Consider the following 14,086-nt stretch of genomic DNA (forward strand, 5'->3'; position numbering starts at 1 on the left):
AGGAGATTTGATCAGGCTCAAAGCACTCGGTCTATACTTGTTTGCCTTTTTCGTCATTGAATACTGCTACCTCTTCAAGAAGAGCTGACTAAATAGGCCTAAGACTTGGGCCTTGATGAAAGTAACCACAGGACTGTTCTTACTGGATCCAGTGCAGAGAGGATTCTGTTGTCAGTGTAATTTTGTTGACCCAGCTGCTCTGGGTGCCAGAGGAGAGCAATGAGAAACACTCCCTCTAGTCACCTAGTGCTAGAGGAGGCCTGGTGACCCAGTCTTAACTTGTCAGAGCCATCTCTATTAGAATAACTTCTGATGACTATAAAAGGCAGTCTTTTTCATGATCCTGTGACAGGAGCAAATACTGTTTGAAACTTTGCTCAGAAGAGCTATCAGTGAAAATTAGGTCCAAGGGTTTGTGGAACTGAGAAGCAGGAAGAAAAAGTATCATCCCCCCATTCCCCAAAAGAATTTAAAAGATTTTTTTCTTTGAATAATATAGAAATTAGCATTTTAAAATTATTTTCAAAAATATGATATTTTAAATACATCTTTACCAATGTCTTTTGTTTTTGCTTCACCTGAATTTCACAAAATAGCCCTCCCAGAAAGCCATGCCTTATCAAAAAGAATAGACTAGACGAGTGATTTCCTTGAAGGGAACCGTCTGTGAGGAAATTCTTCCACCGTTGAACGCTGAGACTTTCTCTGTCACTCTCTCAACTTCCTAATGCACTGGGAGGTTGTGATATGCCCAGGCATTCAGCCAGTGTGCCTAAGAATTAGGATTTGAACCTAGATCTTCCTGGCTCTGAGGGCAGCTTTTTATTCACTACTCCCATGCCAGTTTTCATAACAACGAATGAAAAAAGAGAGGGGAAACACAGTTTAGTAAAACTAACCAATATATCAACCAGATATAACAGTATACACTATCCTTCATTTCCATAGTCCCTCCACTCTCTTTTTGTAAAGAAGAGATTAAGATGCCCTCTCATATCTCTTCTTTGACTCTAAGCTTGGTCATTAGAACTTCACAGCATTCAGTTTTGACTTTCTGAACATGTTCATTTTAACTTTTGGAACCATATTTTTACTTAGGATGTATAGTATTGATTGTTTAAATCATTTCACCTCCTACTTTACAAGGAAGCCAGAAGTCATCAAACATTAGCTTTCACTTGTATCCCTAAGCTTTATCTCAAAATATATCAACATCCCTGCATCTGCCTAGATTTACCATCCATACTCTGGTCCCCATCTCTGCTTCCTTGGTCCCACAATTTTCTCTTCCCTCTATACCATCTTGAGTTTTTTCCACTCCATGAGTTTTTTCTATCCACAAGTTCCTTCTATTTCTGCTTTAACACATGCTTAGGTCTTGAAAAAGTCCTTAAATGTTTGTTTTGCTGCCATTCTTTTCTTTCTCTCTCTCTCTCTCTCTCTCTCTCTCTCTCTCTCTCTCTCTCTCTCTCTCTCTCTCTCTCTCTCTCTCTCTCTTTGTTGGGGCAGTGAGGCTTTAGTGACTTGCCCAGGATAACACAGCTAGTACGTGTCAAGTATTTGAACTCAGGTCCTCCTGAATCCAAGGCTGGTACTTTATCCACTGTGCCACCTAGCTGCCCCTCCTTTTCTTTTAACATTCCTGATAATGAAATCTGGTTTTCTCCTCTATCACTTTTCTGAGACTATTGGTTGGAAAATTACCACTATGGAAAAGTGAAGAAAGCACTTTGCAAACCTTAACTGACCCTATGAATGTGAGTTTTTATTATTACCTGTAACATCCTTGTTAAACTCAATGGCTTTGTTTTTAGCCTTCTGTCTATTAAAAACTAATGATAGGGGCAGCTAGGTGGCGCAGTGGATAGAGCACCGGCCCTGGAGTCAGGAGTACTTGAGTTCAAATCTGGCCTCAGACACTTAACACACACTTACTAGCTGTGTGACCCTGGGCAAGTCACTTAACCCCAATTGCCTCACTAAAAAAAACACAAAAAAAAACTCCAAAAAACTAATGATGATAAAAGTGACCCTGTGGTGTGATATTTCAGGTTTTATCCCTATTTTATAGATAAGGAAATAATGACTGTTTGGGGTTAAATTAATTACCCATGATCACATAGCTACCAAATATTGGAGACAGGATTGAAGCACATTGTGCTGTCTTCATATTCTTCTTTTTGAAACTTTTCATTTGCTTTATGTGACATTATATTTTCTTGATCCTCTAACTACTTCACTGACTGTTCTTTTGCCTTCTGTTGCTGGTTCCTCTTCTTACACTTAATTATGGTCTTTCTCCAAAGCTTTGTCTCAGCTCTGAGATTTTCTTTCTCTATGTTTACCTAGTGAGTTTACATACTCTTTCTTCAACAGTAATCCTTTTCCTTATTACTCTCAGATCAATATTTCTAGCCCTAACTGCTTACCTGGGTGGCAGCCTTGGATTTCTAACTCCCACTTAGATCGTCTACCATAACTGGTAATTAATATGTCTAAAATGTGTAATTTATAAGCATCACTTGAATTTTTGTTGTTGGTGGTGTTAGCCCTGTTCATCTGATCTCCTAGTTTACAAATCTTGGGGACCTCTCTAAGTCTTCCCTTCTTACTCTGTATTCTGCTTGCTCCCAAGCCCTCTTCTTTCTTTGAAATGGTTCTTACATTTCTTGGTATACGTTAGATGTTCATGAAATATTCGTTGACTAATTATTGAATGACTAGGATGTACCTGGGGTTTTCTGAGATAGTCACATGTTCAGTGCTATAGTCCAGTCATAGAACTGAATAGATAATAATCAACAGTTATTTGTGACAAATCTGTAATAGTGACATTTATTTCTACTTTCCCACTATGATATTAAATGATTTTTAAATATCTACATATAATAAAACTATCCTTGTTACTCATATTTTCTTCTAAAAGCAGGCCCCCAAATATTCTATTCGACTTCCTTCATGGTTTGCGTATTTTTGTTGTTCAGTAATTTTAGTCATGTCCAACTATTCATGACCCCATTTGGGTATGTGGTTCTTTTGTGTTTTTTTTTTTTTTTTGGCAAAGATACTGTATTGGTTTCCATTTCCTTCTCCAGCTTATTTTACAGAAGGAAACTGAGGCAGACAGGGTTAAGTGACTGGGTCACAAAACTAGTAAGTATTTGAGCTTACATGTGAACTCATGTCTTAATGACTCCAGCCCTAGCACTGTATTCATTGTGCCACCTAGATACCCTATCCAGTTTGTGTATTAATTTTATCATTTTTATCTATAATATATTTAGCTACCTTCCATGTCCTGTGTACATTGTGAATGCTGCCTTTAATTATCCCCTTAACATGTGTAGATAACTTCCATTGACTTTAATAGGAATTCTAAAAGAGAAATGACAGGGAAATCAACTTTCATTTTCTGTGCCTGAGATTCTTGTTCCTTGTTTTGCTTAGGTGGCATTTATTGAAGTTTCAGTTAACATCTCCAATGGGTATTGTAAAAACATCCATTTGCTGCCTGGGGATGTAGAGCATTTGGTTAAACCATTACCTAAATTCTGGAGGCTAACTTCATACTCTGATGATAAAAAGAAAGAAAATAGTCCACAGTCCTTTTACATTTCTGACACTTCTGTAGCTGACTTTATATATGCTTCCTGCCTGAGTCTTTCTTTAAGACAAATGCTGTACTATCTTGAGTGTATAAAGGTCTATCTTCATATTTTCTGGAATAAGATGTTGCTTAAGAACCTTTCTTTGTATTTCTATTTTCTCCTTTTCACATTGTGTCCTGTTAACACAGCTAGCCAAACCACCTAAAACATGATTTTTTTTTGTTAGAAGTCAGAAAGTCATGGTTTGGAACAAGTAAAACTACAGTTTGCATGATGTTTCTTTATATGATAAAAACATTTTAGGGTAATAGAAGTTGTGATAATCTGATCTATCATTTATCTATCTATCTTCTATCATCTCTTAATAATTTGGAACATGGGACATTCTTTAGTTGTCATCTGGGATGGTAGCCTGAATTCCTTGAGTTAATTTAACTCAGTCATACTGATGTTGCTCCTTTACTGAAGTATAGACAGTTGACAACAAAGATCTGAAAGCTTCAGATTAGAGAATAGCTTCAACTCCAGGGCACTTCATGGTTAAGTTGTTCTTTAATCTATTAGGAATAGGTAAAATAAGATTAATTTTTGTTAAAATGAGTAAATTTGACAGATAAGATTTCCTAAGCCCGTTATACAAGGAAAGAATAGCCATGAAACAGTTTTGGCCAGAGGCTACCTGGCTGCATCTAAACACTGGCTTCATACAAGTGAGTTCTTTGTGGTTATAGCAATGTCTAGCTTGGGGTTTTTTGTTTTGTTTTGTTTTGCTTTTTGTTTTTTGTTTTTCTTTTAAAGAGAATTGAGTCTCTAAAATATGAACAAGTTAGCTCTTGTTAGCTTTACTAATGTGAATCTTGAAAGGAAATTTTTTAAACAAAGGGTAACTTCTCTGCCTTTTTTATATTTTTCATTTTGTTTTGTTTTTCTCATACTCTTCATTTTTTATGTAAAATTTTAAATATATGTCATTTGTCCCCTGAATGAGTTGTGATAGACGATTGATTGCTACCATTCAGGTCTGTCTTCTGTCAGGGCAATGTTAAACAAAAGCCAAATCGCCAAACTAACTCTTGTAATCTTAAGATTCTTTTGGGGGAATTAGTTTTCCTGAATGTATAATGTCATAGGGGTTTAAAAATGGAAAGAAAGAGGGAAAAAGCCAATAAGCTACTCGTTATGTTGAATTAAATGACCCTGAGGAGAAGGCAAAGAAAGCATTGAGTGTCTTTAGAAAGATGAGAAATTCATTAAAGATTTTTTTTCCCTTCTCCTATCTTCAATCCATTTGAAGTGCCATTATGGTTTTTCAGTCTGCTTCCTGTGAGGGAAACTCTTTCGTACTGTTTTTCTTCCTTAGAAAAAGGTGGTTGAACTGGGGGTGTAGTGGGTTTGAATCTAAAGTACCCTCTTCAGTCCAGCCTGTATGGATTTGACCTGGGGTTTGTGTAATGTCTATTTAGAATGCCCCAGTTGTTTAGGAACCTAATTCCCAATATGGCCTCCCTTTGACTGGGGACAAAGCCGACATTTCACAGCATTATGGAAACAGAGAAAAACAAGTTAATGATCTAAACCTTCTAATTCACCATGGCTTGTCTCTTTAAAGCCCCTTGATTCTATTATAAGCTGGCTGGCTCCTGCATTGTTTCCTTTCTTTCTTTCTCTGCTTTCTTTACATTTCTTTTCCTCCTGTCTGGGTAATTTGTAGCCCATTGCTTTTGTGGCTTACGGCTGAAAGGTGGTAGCTACAGTGTTATACAGAAAGCAGAAAGTCATATCAAAACTGAGAATATGATTAAACGGGAGCTTACTCCCAAGAATATTGTAAAACTTGTCACTATTTCCCTTTGGTATCCATCTTGTAGCTTAACTGTTCTTTAAGAGTAGGTGAATTGGGCTTCCAGTCTTGATAAGCCAGAATTACAATTTTTTCCCAAACCTGATGGTAATTTGGCTGGCATTGTAGACATTTTGGTTTAGACAAATACAAATTTTCACTTGAAAAATGGGACATGGACCATGTCACATGGTCTTTTGGCAGGGACTACTGCTTTTGGCCTCAGATATAACTCATTAATGAGTGCCAATAACATTTTGAAGGGTTTGATTTACAAACAAAAAAAAATACAAATTTGGAAGCATGTTATAAGCTCTCCTGAAATATTTATTTTTTCTGCTTTAGTCTTTTATCAGGTTAAGGAGGCAGCTGGACCCTAGACTTTCCATATTAATTCTATCATTATCTTCAGATTAGTCCCTTTAACTTTTCACTGTCTTCATTTACCTTCTATTATTAATTTAAAACGAATTAAGAGAGTGCAGTATTTTGAAATGTTTCATATAAGGTGTTAGATTAAGGAAATATCTAAAATTATAAATCACTGTGTGTTTTTGACATCACCACCAGTTATTTACTTGGATGTATTACAAAAGGTTCTTGGGGACAGAGTCCAATGTGAGTTTTTTAAACCAGTAGCAGGGTTGAGGGATGCTGAATGCCAGGCTCACCATTAAGGAAATGCTATGGTCATTTTGCCAATGGTCATGATGTTTGAACTTGTGTCTTTCTGACTCCAGGTCTTCTATCTGAATATATAGTGATGCAGGAGCAAAAAAAAAAAAAAAAAAAATTCTGATAACTCTAGACATTTCGTGTTCAATGTTTTTTTCCACTGAGTCTTCACATGTGCCAGTAAATGAAACATAATTTTATGAACAAATGAAGTTAACATAGTACAATTATATTCTTTAGCTAATACAATGATTTCAGATCTTTCAAGCTGACATATCACCCTTTTAAGGTTTACCAAGTACTTGACATATATTATCTCATGTAATCTTTAGTTACAGATGAAGAAACTGAGATCCAACGGAGTTAAGTGACTTGCCCATGGTCACTAAATTAGTAAATGCTGGAACTGAGATTTAAATCTTTACTTCTCTCTCTTTTTTTAACTACACCATACTGCAGCTCTGTAATCACTTAGTTAATCTATGTTTTTAGGGATATGATTTTTTCCTTTGTGTTCTGCTTTACTTGCAAATGAGAAATTTTGATATTTTGTCCCATTATTCTCTCTCTCTCTGTCTCTCTCTGTCTCTCTCTCTCACTCTCTCACTCTCTCTCTTTTTGCAGGGCAATGAGGGTTAAGTGACTTGCCCAGGGTTGCACAGCTAGTTAAGTGTCAAGTGTCTGAGGCTGGATTTGAACTCAGGTCCTCCTGAAACCAAGGCCAGTGCTTTATCCACTGTGCCACCTAGCTGCTCCCCCATTATCTCTTTTACATTATTACTAATAGTTCGATTTTGCTTTTGATCTGCTTGCTATTTAGTGATCCTTAAGTAGTCTCTACTTAGGTATATGTTTTTTGTTTGTGCTCTCTAAATTAAATGTTTTTATTTTATTATGGTATTGGTATTTATTATAAAGGATATGCTGAGTGTTTGGGGGTTTTTACATTTATTTGAATTTTTGTGCCAAATGTGGTCATTTTTTAAAATGCTGAGGAAAAAAAATGGTGGTGAGAAATATGGATATTCTTTAATGGTTTCATTTAGAAGTCACCATAAGTCTTTAATTCTAAAGACCTCAACAATTTCTTTTATGTTATTGTTTATATTTCTGTTAGATTTGTCCATCTCTGAGAGAGAAACATTAAAGTCTCCTAATATGGTTGCATTGGCTATTTATATCTTTTAGTAATTCTGTTAGTTTTTCCTTTTAAATTTAGGTGCTATGGCATTTGAAGTATGTCATCTTAATATTTGTTTCTTATCTATGGTTCCTTTTAGAATAATGTAATTTCCTTGTTTTCTTCATGTATTGTATGAGTTTTTATGTTTGCTTTATCTAATAGCATGGATCCAACTTGTTCTTTTTTGGATTCAGGTGCACAGTAAATGTTTGAACCTCTCTTTTTTATTCTATGTATAACTTTGCTTTTTATATGGTACTGGAAACAGATTGTGGGGTTTTCATTTTATAGTCATTCTGTCACTTTTTAAAATTTTAGTTTGTTTAATCCATAGATGTTTAAAATTTTGAGAATTTGTGGCATCATGTCAGAAAATATTGCCTAAATTTTCAGCCACACCTCCCAATTAAAAAAAAAATACATTCTTACCTTGACTTAAGAATTTCTGGGTGTTTTTTTTATATCTACTCAAATGCTGAAAATTCATTAGTGGCCTATTAGAGTGTTTCCCTGCCAAATTATCCACAATGATGGTGATCCATTTATTCCTTGGAGCTAGAAATGACAGTACAGCAGGAGGCAGATCTTATAGTCCACCAGTTCTGGATCTGTTAATTAAAAACTGTGTAATTTTAAAGAAGTTACTTTATTTCTCTAGACCTTATATTTCCATTTCTATAATGACAGGATTGGAATAAATAAAGTCCTTTCTAGCTTTCATTCTCTGAGAGAACAGAAATTTTTTGGGATTCATTTTTGAACTAAAATACTTCTTGCTTCAAATCAGCAGATTTAGAGCCCGTGGCTTCAGAAGTAGAAGAGCATCCTTTGCTAATGCTGGTGTTTCTTTGTTTCATTGAAGGAAAACTAAACAGTCAAGATTCCTACAACAACTTCACCAACAACAACCCTGGCAACCCTCGACTTTCCCCCCTCCCTAGTTTAATGGTAGTGGTGCCTCTTGCGCAAATCAAGCAGCCAATGACATTGGGGACCATCACCAAACGCACAGGGTAAGCAAACCATTCACACTTGTTGCTTTATATCATGCTATTTTTCAGTAGCTAGCGCATAAGAACAAGACATGCTTTTCATTAATGTGGTTTTGATTTGTCTTCTTTTTTTCCCGTAGCATGAGACTTAATGGCAACCATTTAGGTACAAATTTTAAAACACAGGTTTCTTCTTTCCTTCCTTCCTTCCTTCCTTCCTTCCTTCCTTCCTTCCTTCCTTCCTTCCTTCCTTCCTTCCTTCCTTCCTTCCTTCCTTCCTTCCTTCCTTCCTTCCTTCCTTCCTTCCCTTCCCTTCCTCTCTCACTCTCTCCTTCCTTCTCTCCTTCCCTTCCTTCTTACTTTCTTTCATTCCTCCCTCCCTCCCTCCCTCTTCCTCCCTTGCAAAAACAACAACGAAGACTCACTTTGGCTAATAAAACCCAGCTCTGTTAGTCTAGACTTTAGTGTTTTTGCATTTGCCTCAATGTGTCATTTGCACATTCTTGTCATCATAGAAGAACATTCTCCATGCATATTCTTTGGCCAATTTTGACCAATACCAATACTAGAGAGAGTTTTTGTGTTAGCACTGCCTTTAATACTCTTCATGTGGACTGGGGCAGTGTGATGTTGTAGGCAATATATAGATATCCAGCTCTAGGCACATTGCTTCATTTCTCTGAGAGTTTCCTCCTCTATAAGGATTCTTTTTTTTTGGGGGGGGGGGGTGAGGCAATTGGGATTAAGTGACTTGCCCAGGGTCACAAGCTAGTAAGTGTTAAGTGTCTGAATCCAGGGCCGGTGCTCTATCCACTGTGCCATCCAGCTGCCCCCTCTATAAGGATTCTTAATGTAGGGTCTGTGAACTTCCTTTTTAAATATGTTGACAACTGTATTTCTATATAGTTTCCTTCCTTTATAATCCCAGGTATTAATGAAAATAATTCTTTTTTTTCTTTTTCTTTTATTTCTTTTTAAAGTGGGGCAATTGGGGTTAAGTGACTTGCCCAGGGTCACACAGCTAGTAAGTGTTAAGTGTCTGAGGCCGGATTTGAACTCAGGTATTCCTGACTCCAGGGCTGGTGCTCTATCCACTGTGCCACCTAGCTGCCCCGAAAAGTAATTCTTAATGAAAGAAAAATTACATCTTTATTTCAATAATTGGTTTTCTTTATAATTCTATCATTTTATTTTATATATTTAAAGACATTATTCTAGGAAGGGGTCTATAGGCTTTCACAGACAGACAGAGAGGTTCAGGATACAAAAAAGGTTAATCATCCCTGGCACAGATGATCTCTAAGGTCTCTTTCCAGCTCTAATCTTCTATGAATCTGTAAGCCCTATAAATAGGTTCTACTCAAGTTTAGCCATGACCTGCCAAGTTACTTTGGATAATTTATTTGAATTTTCTTTGCTCTAGTTTTGCACCATTATATGATATAGTAGAGAAAGCAATGGACTAAATAGGGCTAGGAACCTCAGTTCTCTTAATCCTACTTGGTCACTAATTGCCCATATATTATTAGTCACATAACATCACAATCCCTCTGGCCCTTGGCTTCTTTATCTGTAAAATGAGAAGGCTAAGTAATCTCCAGTCTACCTTCTAATTCAAACATTTTATGATTTATAACAATAGTGCCACATAGCTATCTCTGGGAGGCAGTGTGTCATAATGGATAGAGAGCTGTCTTCAGAGTCGAGAAGACCTGGATTCCAGTCTCATCTTTGACATTTATTGGCTATCACTTAATTGACTCAAGGCAAGTCACTTAACCCTTCAGAGATTTTAGGCTGCAGTCTCTAAAACTATAAACTGAAGAGCTAGGACCTGGCTGCTTTGACAAAAGTCATTTTTCATTGGCCATGAGTCAGAAAACATTTATTAACCACTTATTATGTTTGAGATATGGTGCTTAGCCCTCACAATGTAAATACCATCAACAAATTAAGGCCATTTTTTTCAAAGCACACAAATTATTTTTTAAGTAAGTTTTAATTCATGTCTTTTGGTTTTTACAATGTCATAATTTTCCTCAGTATCCGCCCTCTTGTATTCCTAGAAAGTCATTTCTTGTAGCAAACAGAATTTTTTTAAAGACAAAAAAAGCACTACAAAGAAGAGGTAAAAATCAGCTCAATGGTAAAAATACATTGAAAAGTCTGAAAACATGTGTAATAGAAGACCTCTCACATCCACACTGGGATGGATTAGAAGCATTCTTTTTTTTCTTCTTTCAAGTCATGCTTCTTTATCATTTTGCAACCACCACATTGTGTGTGTGTGTGTGTGTGTGTGTGTGTGTGTGTGTGTGAGAGAGAGAGAGAGAGAGAGAGAGAGAGAGAGAGAGCGAGAGAGAGCGAGAGAGAGAGAGAGAGAGAGAGATTGTTCTTTGCATTGTTATGGTCATTATTTTTTGGCTGTGCTTATTATATACTCTGCATCAGTTCATGTAGATCTTTCTATCCTTCTCTGTATTCATCACATTCATCATTTTTCACACCACAGTAATACCCCATCACATTCATGTACTGCAATTTGTTTAGCCATTCCCAAATCGATGGGTATCTATTTTGTTCCCAATTCTTAGCTTTCACAAAAATTGCTTTTATATATGTCCTCTTATCAATGGCTCCCTTGGGGTATAAACCCAGGAATGGGATATGGGTCAAAGGTATAGACATTTTAGTCACTTTTTGGGGATAATTCCAAATTGCTTTCCAAAGTGGCAACTAACAATGTACCAATGTGCCTAGCATTCTAATAGGGTAATACACACATATATGGAAATCTAGTTAAAGAAAAAGTGTTCAGGAGAAATAAGTGAGAGTGGTGAATGGAGTAAATAGAGTAATAAGGAGATTGATTAAGATATCCTTGTCAAGAAGAGTAGATTACTTTTCTCAGACTTAGAGGTTGAAAATGGGGCATGGGGCCAAGGCATAGAGATCTCTAGGAAATATTGTGTTGGGCCTGAGAAATGGGAAAGAGATAGTGAAGTACTTTATAATCAAATCTCAGGGCCCCAGGGAGCATTGGTTTCAGATTGAGGAAGAGACTGGCAAGTAGGTAGTATGGCATGATGATGGGTAGGATATGTCAGTTCACTCATAAATCTGATATAGAAAAAATTCTAGAGCTTTATAATTTACAATACATTTTCACATAATTCAACAATTCAGGAAATATGCAATAAGTTCCTAATATATGCAAGGCACTGAGAGTTCAAAGACAAAACTCTCCATGCCTTCACTGAGCTTGTGTATTGCTGGAGAGATTAAAACATCTATACAGAAAGGGTAAATACAAGGTTGAATTCACTGAGAAGGCTCCATATGAGTTGAGACTTGAAGGAAGAAAAGCATTGTTTTGTGACTATAGTTCTTAGAGACAGAGACAAAGAGAGATGACATTCCAGGCATGGGATGGCTTGGTAAAGACAGGGAAGCAGGATATGGAATGCTGGGTTTCAGGCACCAACTATATCTCCTTTTTGTAGTATATGAAGAGTGGTAAAATAAGGCTACATTTTGTATGCTATTTTATAGTGTATGTAGATTATTTCACTTGTTCTTATAGTACTCCTGTGTGGCTGGGAGTAAAGACATATAAAATATTGTCAGAATGTGTCTTGGTATAACAGAAAGAATTTTGAACTCAGAGTTAAAAGGTTTGAATTCAGATATTATCTCTGTACTTGCTGGTCACGTCATGGTAATAAATTTGAGATTTTTGCTTTGTAAAATGTGAATAGTAATTCTTACAGTACCTGACAGGACTCCTGTAGAAAGGTAGACTATAAAGTTCTGTTAATAATGAGCATAGTCTGGGGCCTCTAGATGGCGTAGTGAATAAAGCACCAGACTTGGATTCAGGAGGACCTGAGTTCAAATTCGACCTCAGATACTTGATACTTACTAGCTGAGTGACCCTGGGCAAGTCATTTAACCCTCATTGCCCTGCAAAAAAAACCAAAAACAAAAACAAAATAATGAGCTTGGTGTAGTGGAGAGAGTATTGGACTTGGAATCATGAGACCTAGGTTCAAATTCAAACTTCAGACACTTAATGATGATACACTATCTGTGATAGTGACCGTATTTTTACACTATAGATAATAGATATTTATATTCCCTGTTTTATAGTGTTGTTGTGAGCAAAACACAGTATAAATGGGAATTAGAATTATCCAAATTTCAGAGGAAAAGAAACTTAAGGTATCAGAAGCAAATTGATTTGCCAAGAGTCTAATTTGACTAAGAGTGGACAAAGCACTTTCTTCATGTTCTATTTCCACTTGCTGTTGTGCTAACCAGAAAGGAGAAGTGCATATTAACGAGCCTTTTAGTCAATATGCCTTAATAGTCTTATGATTACATGACAGAGTGCTTCACATGGCCCTCCTGCACTCTAAAGCACAGATTCTGGTCATTGCTGGTTCTTCTTTGAGCTCATATCTCAGTCAGAGAAGGACTGAAATCTCAACTTAACTCACTTCTCCTGGATAAGAGTACAAGAGGTAGCTGACCTGCCATCCCCAAAGCTATGTAACAATCATAAAATTTGTCCCATATTTCAGAGAAAAATCTAGTCAACTGAGAACCTCAGTCAGATGTATTATCATTAAATCATTTGGACTTCACATTTCTTAATTCATTTTACTTTTGTGATTTTGTTGACAGGAGGAATACAGTTTTCCATATGAATAGCTATTTGCCCCTTCCTCTGTTTCTTTCTTATTTATAATAAGAGTAATTGCTTCATCTCTTTAGGGCTTGTAAAATGAGAAGAATTTTATCTCTCTACTTGTAGTAAGGTCCCCACAAGACATTCAGTCCCTGGATTAAGAACCTGCAGGAGAAAAATAAAGCAGAATCCAGAATTTTAAAAACAAACCAAACCAAACCCACAAATACCTTTATTTTTAGTGATCAAGGAAAACAGAAATGTATTCATTGTACTAGGTTGTTATGCCAACACACATTCTCACACTATGTAGATTCATAGATTTAGTGTGGAAAGGAATATCAAAGGGCTTCTACTTTAACTCTTTCAATTTACAAATGAGGAAATTGAGACTTGGTGATGCTTTTTCTCAGTGATCTGAGACACTTCTAAGAATACTTGCTCAAATCACATCTTTAGTTAGTGACAGAGCTTATATTCAAAACCAAGACACTGATGCCAAAGCCATCATTCTTTCTACTGCCCTTTTGCTAAAGTACAGCACCTCAGACTCCCTTCTCAGCTGCAGTCCAAGTTCCCTTTTACCACCCGACTTCTCTCTTTCCTTTCCCATATAATCCTAATTCATTCCCCTATAAATTCATGTTTTTTTACTCAGCTGGACACTTATTCTTGCTTGCAGGACAGAATGGTGTTCTTGGAAGTCAGACAGCCCCATGGTTCTGTCATGTGTCTGCCACTTGTATGACCCTGAGCAAGTCACTTCACTCCCCCAAACCTTAGTTTTCCAGGTTCGTTTTCCATTGATCTTCCATAAAAACTCTTCTCCAGGTATTGGAGACTTTTCCCTCTTGGTTATCAATGTGCCACTTCAGCCATTTGATCTTGCCCATAGTAAGCAGTGCATAGATATAAATTGAATTGTACTGAATTGAACTGGTAGAGGACTGGCCCATCTCTTTTTCTAGTAATACATGTCCCTAATAACATTAGGTATCTGATATGTGAGCAGTCCTACTCTCACAACTTTCTCTCTAGAATATGCCTCCAGTAGCTCCAGGGTCACATTGGTTTGTGTGTTAATATTCATTGGTAAAA

At 36.6% G+C, this 14,086-nt stretch overlaps 1 protein-coding gene across 1 annotated transcript in view; it reads left to right on the forward strand.

The window, feature by feature from the left end:
- Positions 1–14,086, forward strand: part of BCAS3 (BCAS3 microtubule associated cell migration factor) — a 789,343-nt gene that overhangs the window by 343,738 nt on the left and 431,519 nt on the right. Inside the window, exon 17 of the mRNA XM_044003231.1 lies at positions 8,169–8,319. Within this exon, the coding sequence (XP_043859166.1) occupies positions 8,169–8,319 (151 nt within the window). The remainder of the gene's footprint in view (positions 1–8,168; positions 8,320–14,086) is intronic.

Source organism: Dromiciops gliroides, chromosome 4, assembly GCF_019393635.1.
Source record: "Dromiciops gliroides isolate mDroGli1 chromosome 4, mDroGli1.pri, whole genome shotgun sequence".
NCBI lineage: Eukaryota > Metazoa > Chordata > Mammalia > Microbiotheria > Microbiotheriidae > Dromiciops > Dromiciops gliroides.